The sequence below is a fragment of the Bubalus kerabau genome, chromosome 5 (assembly GCF_029407905.1).
Source record: "Bubalus kerabau isolate K-KA32 ecotype Philippines breed swamp buffalo chromosome 5, PCC_UOA_SB_1v2, whole genome shotgun sequence".
NCBI lineage: Eukaryota > Metazoa > Chordata > Mammalia > Artiodactyla > Bovidae > Bubalus > Bubalus kerabau.
Window position 1 is genome coordinate 134715250 of NC_073628.1, and position 11354 is coordinate 134726603.

At 64.5% G+C, this 11354-nt stretch overlaps 1 protein-coding gene across 1 annotated transcript in view; it reads left to right on the top strand.

Annotated features, from left to right (window-relative positions):
* Positions 1-11123, top strand: part of IGFN1 (immunoglobulin like and fibronectin type III domain containing 1) — a 30504-nt gene extending 19381 nt beyond the window's left edge. The window contains exons 16-26 of the mRNA XM_055583185.1: positions 564-705; positions 1048-1347; positions 1857-2156; positions 2572-2745; positions 3551-3679; positions 4864-5166; positions 6021-6109; positions 7453-7648; positions 8451-8759; positions 9354-9680; positions 10426-11123. Coding sequence (XP_055439160.1) covers positions 564-705; positions 1048-1347; positions 1857-2156; positions 2572-2745; positions 3551-3679; positions 4864-5166; positions 6021-6109; positions 7453-7648; positions 8451-8759; positions 9354-9680; positions 10426-10679 — 2523 coding nt within the window. The 3' untranslated portion in view covers positions 10680-11123. The remainder of the gene's footprint in view (positions 1-563; positions 706-1047; positions 1348-1856; positions 2157-2571; positions 2746-3550; positions 3680-4863; positions 5167-6020; positions 6110-7452; positions 7649-8450; positions 8760-9353; positions 9681-10425) is intronic.
* Positions 11124-11354: the final 231 nt, after the last annotated feature.

Genomic DNA, 11354 nt, shown 5'->3' on the forward strand with positions numbered 1-11354 from the left:
TCAGCCCTGCTGACCCCGCTTTGCCAACCAGCCTGCGGGGGAGGGCTGAGCGAAGCAGAGGGGTGCAGACGGCAGCGGCTTTGCAAGAAGGAGATTTCACTCTTCGCTGTAGCGGCGCCGACGCTGGGAGAAGTTTACATGGTCAACAACTTGGTGTGTTTGGAAAGGGCTGTCTCTTTGAGTGGACATGTACTCCACCCAGTGTCCCCCGGACAGGCCCCTGGCCCTCCCGCTACCATCCAACCCGCCGTCCCGTCCCAGCACCTGGTGAAGTCTGTCCTTCGGGCTCCGGACTCCCTGAGCGGCCCCCACCCCTCCACTAACACCTCGGTGGGGGTAGGCCCAGGGCTCTGGAGCTCAGCTTCGTCCTCAGCTGATTTCTGGGCCAATAGTGCTGCCCACTTCATAGGTCACTGGACGGCTAAGGATACGCTAAACGGGGGGCCTGGCTCCTGCCGAGCATGAACGGGCATTCCTTCCCGCAGCTTCAGTAACAGGCACTGGCCAGCTTCAGGAGGGGCTGCACGGGGTGGGTGACCGGCCTTCTGTGGCCTCGTTCTCAGCTCAGCGCCCAGGACGGAGTCGCTTTCGAGCAGGACGGGTTGGCGCACAGGCTCGTCATCGCCCAGGCGGACGGGACGCGTGCCGGGAGGTACAGCTTTGCAGCTGGCGGCCAGCAGAGCGAGGCCACGCTGACCGTCCACGGTGAGGGCCGGCCCCCCTCCCTGACAGGCGGCTCTCAGCCAGTGACGCGCGCCAGGGCTGAGAGTCTGGACGTGTCACTGGCCTGCGGCCCGCGTCCAGTCTGCCTCTCCGTTGAGAGGTTGATGCTGTTCTAACGAGCAGCCCGAATGCTCCCCCTCCCCTTCAGCATGTCCTCGGGGAGGTCCGGCCCCCGGGGACCCCCACCCCTGACTCCCGGGCCCTGTGCTCCCCAGACTCCCTGAGGCCCCTCCTCCCCCGCCCTTGACTCCTGGGCCCTGTGCTCCCCAGACCCCCGGGGCCACTCCTCCCCCAGTTCTGACTCCCTTGCCCTGTGCCCCCCAGACCCCCCAGTCATCGCTCCGGACGTCACCGCGCAGCTGAGGGAGCCGCTGGTGGTCAAGGCTGGGAAGCCAGTGACCATGAAGGTCCCCTTCCAGAGCTGCCTCCCAGTCCAGGCCACCTGGAGGAAGGACGGGGAGGAGGTGGCCGGAGGCAGTGGCCGTGGCGCCCAGGTGGCCGTAGGGGACGGCTTCACGCGGCTGTGCCTCCCCAGCGCCAGCAGGCAGGACCGTGGCCAGTACAGCGTCACCCTGAGGAGCCAGGGCGGCTCCACGCGGGCCGAGCTCACCCTGCAGGTCCTAGGTGCCAGCCTGGCCCTCGCCCCGTCCCGGGCCCCGCCTAGCCCCCCACGACACCGACCCCCGTGTGCGCTGCCCAAGACCAAACCTGCCCGAGCTGGGCGCGCCCTCCTCACGCTGATTGGAAGATGCAGCTTAGAAAGACCCAGGGGCTCCTTGGGGGAGGCTGGCTGAGTATCTCCTAGGGGTATAATGGGGTTGGTGGTTGTCCCCTCCTGGAGTCACGTCACTCAGGTTCCTTGTGGTCCACATGGAGGACCCAGGCAGGGAGGCTCCACTCCGTAGCCCACGGCAACTGGGGGCACTGCGTGTGGCCGGAGCCCCTGCAGGCGGGTGCCTTCCATGTCGTTCCGGAGGGCTGTGCATGTCGGGGGTGGAGACCAGGGCCCCTCGAGGTGAAGCCCGCCTGGGCCTTCCACTGCAGGCAAGTGTGTCCACTGAGGGGGGGAGTGCGGCTCCCCTGTGGCTCCCCTGACCCCCCCTTCTCTTCCTGCTCCTCTTGGGGGTCCCCAGACAAGCCCCAGCCCCCGCAGGGCCCCCTGGAGGTGCAGGACAGCCACGGGGCTGGAGTCCGCCTGCGCTGGCGGCCCCCGAAGGACGACGGCGGCCGGGCCCTGCAGCACTATGAGGTGGAGCGGCGGCAGGCCGGCCGGAGCGCATGGCTGAAGGTGGGCGAGCCCCGCTCAGACAGCACTGCCTTCACGGATGCCCACACGGAGCAGGGCAAGAAGTATGCCTACCGCGTGCGGGCTGTGACCGCGGAGGGGCCCGGGGAGGCCCTGGAGTCCGAGGAGGTGCTGGTGGCGCCTGAGGGTGAGAGGACGGGGGACCGGGGCGGGGACACTGCCGAGCTCTGCGCCGCGCCCAGAGGCTGGGCCCTGAGAGACCCCAGCTTCTCTGGGACCTGGAGGCTGGGTCAGTGGGCAGGACGCAAGGGTCTTGTCCAGCTGTGGCTCTGTGGGGCGAGGTTGACGGCAGAGCTGCTCTCCGAGGCTCATCCTCCTTCTGGGGCACCTCCCAGGGGCTCGGGGCAGAGGGGCTCAGGGCTGGCTCTTGTCCCCTCCCTATTTCTGTCACTCCTGCCCCCAAAGTGTGGGCTGGCTCCCACACTGGCCTCCCTGGAAGGGGCTGCGTGTGGCCTCCCCCAGGGCCTGCTCCTCCTCCGGTGCCCCCCCGGGAGCTGGGGCCTCGCCCAGCCCTGGCTGACCAGCACCTCCTCCCCCCGCAGCTCGGCCTGGGCCCCCGCCCCCGCCGTCCATACTATCGGCCTCCAGCCAGGGCGTCACTCTGTCCTGGACGGCGCCCCGGGGCCCCGGCAGCGCCCACATCCTCGGCTACCTGATCGAGAAGCGCAAGAAGGGGAGCAACACCTGGGTGGCCGTGAACCAGGAGCCAGTGCCCGGTGAGCAGCCCGGGGGTGGTGGGCATCGTCCTGGCCTCCAGAGCCTCCCTGGACCCCCGGCCCGGGTCCTTTGTTGGGGCAGCATCGAGCCAGATGACTTAACTGTTTTGCTTTTCCTTTGTTCATCTGGCTGTGCTGGGCTGGGCTTCGTCTCGCTGCGGAGAGCAGGGGCCCCCTCTGTAGTCCGGGCGCACGCGCATCGCACAGCGAGCTCCCCGTGCAGAGCAGGGGCCCTGGGCCTGCGGGCTGCCGTGGCTGCAGTAGTTCCGCGCACCCGCCCGACTGAGTCGATTCTGAGAAACTGCTTTCTGGGCCCAGAATGAACTCAGAAAAGCCCATGCCCAGGCCCGCAGGACAAAGACGCTCAGAATGCCCGGCAGGCCGTGCTCCTTGGGGCTCAGCCTCCATGTCTCTGAAAAGAGGGCATATTGGGCTCCGCCGCTGACAGGCTCCCTTTAATCGAGGTGGGACAACAGCTCTAAGGCAGGGGGGCGCCGAGCGCTGGGGACGCCTGCCCCAGGCTGCCCTGCAAGGCAGGGGGCCGCCGAGCGCTGGGGGCGCCTGCACCAGGCTGCCCTGCAAGGCAGGGGGCCGCTGAGCGCTGGGGGCGCCTGCCCCAGGCTGCTCTGGCAAGGCAGAGGCAGAACCGCACAGGGACCCTGAGACCCTGCACGGCGCCCTCCGCCTGGAGAGGACCAGGCCTCCCGGTGCAGCAGCAGGATGCGTGAGCTGTAGGGCCAGGCTGGTCCCGTCCGGGCGTCGCCGGCCCTGTCGGGCAGGACTGATGTGCAGGGGCCTCCCACAGAGAAGAAGTGGACGGTGGGGGACCTGCGGCAGGGCTGGCAGTACGAGTTCCGGGTCACGGCTGTGGCCCCCTCCGGCCGGGGAGAGCCTGGACCCCCGTCGGAGGCCGTCTTCGCCCGCGACCCCATGAGTAAGTGGGGTACTGACCCCCGGGGGGCTGGGGTCGGGGGGGAAACGAAGGTGGAAAGGCCTTGAGGGTGAGGAGTGATTTAGGGAGCCAGCACTGAGACAGACCCAGGCCAGAGGTGGGGGTTGGCAGAGTTCCACCCAGAACATCCCTGGGTCAGTCCTCTCCCGGCTCGATTTCTGCAAGCTCCCACTCCCTCCCGTGAGGAGGCATCATCCCTAGGGGGTGGGGATCACAGGGGAGCCTCACCACCAATTTTCCATTCACTCATCACCTACCGGGCGCTGGCATGGTCCCAGGAAGCACGTGTGGGCTTGGGAAACTCCTGGTCTAGAGCAGCACTGCCCTACCTGTGGTCCCAGTGCCCACGGCAGGCAGCCGGGACGCCAGGAGAGAAAGCTGCACCGCTTTGTTTGATCCGCATTTCTCAAATTTGAGCACAGAATACCTTTCCCACGAAACACCCGTCAAAGTGTCTCTCCACAGCACATGGCTGCCCTGTGCACCTCCCCTGAGCTCTTACCCTCAACAAGCCCCAGGCATGCAGCAAGCTCCTGGCCACTGTGGATCGGCCAGAGGCGTCCTTCCGTGTCCGCCAGGCCGTGAGCGGGGTGGCTATGGGGCTTGGACAGACTCAAGGAGTCTAGGGGGCTACCCCCAAGGTGGTACCCCAGGCTGGGAGGCCAGAGCCCTGGGCCACTGTGCAGCCCACAAAGCCCTTTATACACATCACAGCTTTGCTATGAAAACCTCACGGGCAGATGGGCCCCATTTTACAGGTAAAAAGCACAGAGTGTGGACTAGGCACCGAGGAGGCAGTCTCGACCAGCTTAAAGCTTGGAACAGAAAGACGCAGAATTCTAGCGTTTAGGGATCCTGGGACCCAAGGATGCATCACAGAACACAGCAGCTTTGGGAATTACGGGTGGAGTTAGGAGAAGGGGGTTGGCAGGCTGGGGAGTGGGTGGAAGGAGTCGGGGCAGGCTTCCTGGAGGAGGAGAGCTGGGGTCGGCAGTGCAGACGCAGGAAGAGCCCAGGACAGAGTCAGGGTTTGGGTCCAGGCAGGGGCTTTACCAAAGAGCTTAAGAGAAAGGAACCCCCGGCCGCCCACCCAGGGAGGGTCCACTGCGCGGGGCTTCCCTCAGGAGAGGTGATGCCACTCCTGACGGCCCGTGGTGCCCGCCCAGGACCCCCGGGGCCCGTGAGGGATCTCCAGGTCACGGACACGTCACACTGCAGCATCACCCTGAGCTGGGCTCGGCCCGACACCCAGGACGGGGATGAACCGCAGGGCTACGTGGTGGAGCTGCGCAGCTCGGCCAGCCTGCAATGGAGCCCGTGCCACACGGGCACGGTGCAGGGCACCACCTACACGGCCAAGGGGCTGCGGCCCCGGGAGAGCTACCTGCTGCGGGTGACGGCCGTGAACGACGGGGGCCCTGGCCAGCCCACTGCCCTGGGCTCGGCGGTGGAAGCTGTGCCCGCCTCGGGTGAGTCCCCCTCCCTCCTCCAGGCCAGGCCCTTCCCGGGGCCGCTCCCCAATTCAGAGAAGGGCCACATCCTGGGCGCCTAGCAGGGGCAGGGCGCTGGGCGAGGGAGGCCTTGCGGAAATGCATTTTCATCACGGCTCATGCCAAGTCCTACCAGCTCAGCATTCTCCCCAGATTTCAGATGAGGACGCCGAGGTCAGAGGTCAGGGGTGCGCTGCCCTGGACCTAGCCGCTGGCCCTCAGCAGAGCCCAGGTCACCGACCCCAAGGCCCAGGTTCGCTCCAGCACTCTTTGCTGCTTCCTGAGTGTGGCTCGAGAGGGCCCGGTGCCCCTCAGCTCCTGCCCGGCTCCCGTCAGAGCAGAGGGCCCCCAGGCCCTGCTCCTTGGAAGCGGGACGCCTCTTCCCGGGGCGGGCTTTCATTGCTGGAGCAGCTGGCCTGTCTTTGGCGCAAGCTGACACTGGGCCGTCCCAGTGGAGCCCAGGTGTCCGTGTGACGACAAAGGGGACGCACAGAGAAGAGCTCCCTGTGTCTGTGTCCAGAGTCCAGAGCCTTGTCCTGGCCCTGCCCCCACTCCAGGGCTCTCCCGCCACTTGCTGCCTCAAGTGGGTCGTTGTCTCATCACAAGACACAGGAGTTTCTGTGCCGGCCTGACCCCGAGGCTGCCCACCACAGCTCCCCTGCAGGAATCCCCTCCAGTCCCCTCTCCAGGTCCTACAGGGCCCCCCCATCTGATGTCCCACGGGGTCTCAGCGTCCCAGGGCTGCCCAGCGTCCCCCTGCAGCCCTGCCCGGCCATAAACAGGGCTGGGGCCCAAGTGCAGAGGGAGCTGACAGGCCACCCCGTGTGTTCCAGTCCGCCCCAAGTTCCGCATGGACACAGGCATGAAGGACTTGCTGACGGTCAGAGCTGGGGACATGGTCCGCGTGCCCATCTACTTTGAGGTGAGCACACGTATTGAGCTTCGGGGGACAGTGTCAGCCCTGAGGGTCTCCTCTCTTCCCTGCTCGTCGGGGACCTGGGCTCGTGCTGGAAGTTGGGCGGTAGAGAGGAGTGTGGGCGTCCCGCTGCAGACAGCCCTGTGCTGAGCGCCAGCCGCCGCTCGGCTCCTGTCTGTGAGCCCCTCTGGTGGTGGCTCCCGGGACTGCGCCTCTAAGCCCACCCCTACTTCCCCTTGGTCTGGGAAGGGGGTCCTTGACTTCAGAAAGTGTGTTGTGTGAGCACGCGGCCTGCCTCTGACTCAGGACGACCTCCAGCAGCAGCACCTGTCTGTGGGCACGTGGTTGAGCAGCCAGGGAGGTTAGAAGCACGGGTGGCCTGGATTCAAATTCTGACCCCAGCCTGCACTGACTGACTTTCGACACATATCTCAACGTCTGTGTCCCCACGTCCTCTGTCAAACGTGTTTAATAGCAGTAACATCTCAAAGGGCTGTTCTGAGGATTCAAGGAATCCGTAACTGAAAGCACATAAACAGTGCTGGGCAAGTGGCAAGTACCCAGGACGCGTCACCTGTCGTTATTACCGCTGCCGTCGCTGTCGTTAAAGCCATCATAACCTGTGCAGGAAGCTCACAGGCGGCAGAGCCAGGCGCAAACCCCAACCTATCTCTACATTACGTGCTCTTAACCGTTAGACCCCAACGATGGCAGTCGTAACGATGACAAAACGTGGAAGACGCACTGAGCGTCTGCTCTGTCTTGGGCTCTGTTCTCTGAGCCTCCCAGGTATCAGTCATTTCTCGGGTTCTCAGACAAGCCTGTGAGGTCAGTCACTGTTCGTGGCCCCAGGTGACTCATGCCCAGTGCTGAGAGAGAGGGTCCCGGCCATCAGGCAGGGTCAGGCCCCCATCCTCTCGCTGCTGGACCCCTGCAGGGACCCCTGAGTCACTGGCCTTTTGGGCCTTGGCACCAGCTGGTCAGTATTCTCCTCCCATGAGTGCTCCCCTCCCACGCGTGCTCCCCACTCCCCCCTGCCCTTGTGCCCCCTGTCTGGTGAACCCAGAGCCAGTCATGCTCTCCTGGTCAAACCTCACAACAGCAGCTCATGGCTCACGAAACGAAGCCCAGGTGTCTGCACGCGTGCGATGTGCAAGGCCCTTACCCCTCAGCCGCCCTGCCTCTGCCTCACCCGCTCATTTCCCCTCGACCCCGCCATGCCCACCTGTCCACCATCCTTTCCCTAGCCAGCTCTGCCCCAGGGCCTCTCCTTGCACCCACACCTCAGCCCAGCGAAAAGCCGTCCCTCCCACCAAACTCCCCTCTCACCCCCTCTCCTCCGTGCCCAGGCTACGCCCACCCCGGAGGTGACCTGGCTGAAGGACGGCTTGCCCCTGCCTAAGCGGAGTGTGGCCTCCGTCAAGGACGGCCTCACCCAGCTCCTGGTCCCGTCGGCCAGCCTCGATGACAGCGGCGTCTACACCGTGGTGCTGAGGAGCCTGCGAGGGGAGGAGGCCACCTACAGCTTCCGCCTCAGGGTGGCAGGTGAGGCCGGCCTGCCCTGGGCTGGACTCAGGCCACTCCCAGACCCTTGCTGCGCGCCCACCCAGAGGGAGACAGCTGGAGGGGCCGGGGGAGCGGGGCTTCACCGGCCAACTGCCCCAGGTGCCTGGGGACAGCTGAGCACAGTCTTCGGGACCCGCTGTCCCTCCTCTGGGTCAGTGAGCACAGTCACCGCCATCCCATCAGCCCAAGGAGCGCTAGGAAGAAATGTCCGTGGTCCTCACCTGGGATGAAGGTGGTCCCCCGGCCCGGCCCCAAGGGGTTTTCTCAAACCCAGAACTAACCACCAGTTGACAGTGGGGGCTCCGTAACTTGGTCTTACGGAAGCCCCACTCTGTTCCCGTGTCCTGTGTCACTTACAAAGGGGCCAAAGTGGATCCCAATGAGCCTCTTCAGAGGCGTTCAACTCTCCAGCAGTAACTGCAGGGCTGGTCCCGTTCTCCCTGGTCCCCTGCGTGGGGAGACCGTGTCTTCCAGGGCCTTGGAAGAAGAGGGGGCCTGGGAAGGACTTGGGAACCCAGGAAGGATTCAGGGACCCAGGGTAGGACTTGGGGACTTAGGCAGGACTCAGGCCCTGGAGCAGGACATGGGGAGACGGGGCAGTTCTCAGGGACTCAGGTCAGGACTCAGGGACCTGGGCACGACTCAGGGACTTGGGGCAGGACCTAGGCCCTGGCAGGATATGGGAACCTGGGCAGGACTGGAGCCCCGGGCAGGGCTCAGCAGGGGCCCCGGGTCCAGTCAGGCGCACACGAACCCCAGCCTGCCCGCTCTGTCCTCACAGCGCGCCCGCGGGCGCCAGGGCCCATCGTGCTGCGGGAGGGCACGCTGGGCTCGGTGACCATCGAGTGGGAGCCGTCCCCGGACGAGGCGGAGGCGGGCGCCGCGCCGCTGCACTACGCGGTGCTGATGCGCACCTCGGCCCACGCGCCCTGGTGTCCGGCGGCCGAGCGCCTGCACAACTGCCGCTTCACCCTGGTGGGCGTCCTCCCGGGCCACGAGTACCACTTCCGCGTGGTGGCCAAGAACGAGCTGGGCGCCAGCGAGCCCTCGGACACGCGCCAGCCCTGGGTCGTCCCGCGCCAGCCGCCTGGTGAGCTCGGCGTCCAGGGCGCCAGGGGCGGGGTTGGAGGCGGGTCCCCGCCCCTGTCCTCAGGCTCCGCCTCTGCGGGGAGAACGCGAGGGCCCGGTGCCTGCGGGGCTCCGGGGCTTCTCAAGTCAGAGGCGGGCGATACAGTAGACAGAGGTCAGTGCTTCTCTGAAAATAGTCCTTTGCGATCAGATAGATTCGAAACTTCAAAGCAGTCGCCCGAAAAATCAGGCCCTAAAATCAGATGTACGTTTTCACGATTTCTAAATTTCACGATTTTCTAAAATGAAAAAGTGTCCGAAGGTTCCACACTCAGATTCATCCGTAGGTAGTTAGGGCCTGCTCAGTTTTCATTTCTTCTTTTGATTTCTTCTATGTTCCAATTTGCCCACAGTACGTGTGTGTTAGCTTGTAGTACAGGAAAAAAAAAAAATTTTTTTTTAAAGGATAAAAAAAAAAAATGAGTGCAGCAGCCTTGGGGTCAAGTTTGCAGGCGAGATGTCAGAGAACCCCGGCACGCCCACCTCCACCAGGAGCTTCCCACCCACGGCTCCCCACCGCCCTTCCGGCTCTCTGACCTTCTGCTTTCCGCCACAGACAAGGTCGTGGCGAGGGCCCCGAGCTACCGGGAGCCCGACCTGAGCCAGAAGCCGCGCTTCCTGGTGGGCCTCCGCCCCCACCTGCTGCCCCTGGGCAGCGAGTGCTGCATGACCTGCGCCGTGCAGGGGCAGCCACGCCCCCACGTCTCCTGGTTCAAGAACGACCAGAGCCTGGCCAACCACCCGGCCGCGTACACCACCGACGTGATGGGTGTGTGCTCCCTAGTCATCCCCAGCGTCTCCGCCACGGACGGCGGCCAGTACAAGGCGGTGGCCGAGAACACGCTGGGCCAGGCGGTCAGCACCGCCACACTCATCGTCGTGGGTGAGGCTGCCCGGCTCGGGCTTAAGCTGGCTGGGGGGCGGAGTGGCGGGGAGAGCCAGGGGGGCAGCCCCAGCTGCTTTCAGGGAGCCCCCTGGGAGGGTGGGCTGGGGCCAGGCCGGCAGGTTCGCAGCCTGGCTCTCTGTGAACTCCCTCACTTAACATCTGCCTCTGGTCTTTCTGGGGCCCTGGTTTGCTCATCTGTAAGATGCGGTGGGCAAGATCACAGGTGAGCAGCTCTTGGTTTGAGGGGCTGCATGCCACCCACCTAAGTGTCCCAGAACAGCCCCGCCCCTGTTTTGAACGAGAGAGGAAGCTGCGATGCCCCTTTGTGAACATGCCCAGAGACGGACACGCGGTGCCCCCGGGCCACATGGCTCTCTTGTCAATGGTCTCCTTTTCAGTAAGGCAAATCATATGTGTTAATAAGAAAACATTTCCCCTGATAACATCTTATATTTTGAAAAGCAAGAAGGAAAAGTAACTCCTAACATTATGAATTATTCAGAATTGACTTTTGTGCAGCGATGACCCTTTCAACTCTGGGGAGGAACATTTCGAAGTGCCTGGCTCATGTTCACACTAGTGTTTGGGGACCCTAGGGCCCCAAACTCAGAGAAGAACCTGGCCCAAACTCAGAGAGCATGTGGTGGCTGTGGCCCCGTAGCAGAGCTCCCAGGCTTGGCCCACTGCGGGGTTGTGTTGACCTTGGGACAAGCCGGGCACCCTGGTCCTCTGTGTTTTGCAGAGCCCAGCGATGAGCCCCGCCACACAGTGGAATGGCCCTGCCCGGCCCCTCAGCCGGCGGATGACCGCGAGTCCCTGAAACTCCACTCCTCACACCACGCCCGCCTGGGGAGCCCATCCAAGGGGGTGGAGGATGCTGGCCATGCCCAGAGCCTCAGGGGGAGGCGAGCGAGGGGGAAGCTCCTCCAGGCAGGCGCGGAGGCTTCGGGGAAGACAAAGAGGAAGCAGGTGTTCAGACTCCCAGCCTTGAGCTGAGTCACTGGACAGCATGGCCGCGAGGCTCCCGCTTGGGGGATCAGAAGGCAGGCGTCTGTCTGCAGGATGGAGTCTAGGTCCTCGATACCCTGGGCTGGGCTGTTAGAGGGAGGGGGGGAAGAGCTGGGTCTGTGTGCCTCTGTGGTGAGGGGAAAGCGAGGGGTCAGAGGACCTGGGTGGGGCTGGGGCTGGAGGGCATGTGTGTGTTTGTGTGTATGTGTGGATGCATGCTCTTGCCTGGAGAATCCCAGGGACCAGGGATTCTGGTGGGCTGCCGTCCATGGGGTCGCACAGAGGCGGACACGACTGAAGCGACTTAGCAGCAGCAGCAGCAGCAATGGACGCATGCACGCTAGGGGGAGATGCTTTCTGTATGCTGTTTCTTCATTAAAATGCTGGCTAACACAGGCAAAACGTCTGCAAATGAATTTGGGGTCTGCATGCTGGGGAGAGATTGATTTCCTGTGCGGAGTCTCTGTGCCAGCCTCCAGGGTGATGGGGGTGGGGGGTGGGGGGAGGGCGGGCTTCTGGCTGGAGGGAAGAGTTCGGTTGGAACTGGGCTCTTCTGCAGTTAGTTCCAAGGGTATGAAAGCTGAGCCTGTCCCGAGGGTCTGTGTGGTGGAGAGACCTCCCTGAGCCCCAGCTGGTATCTCCTGCCCACCTCTGTCTGACCAA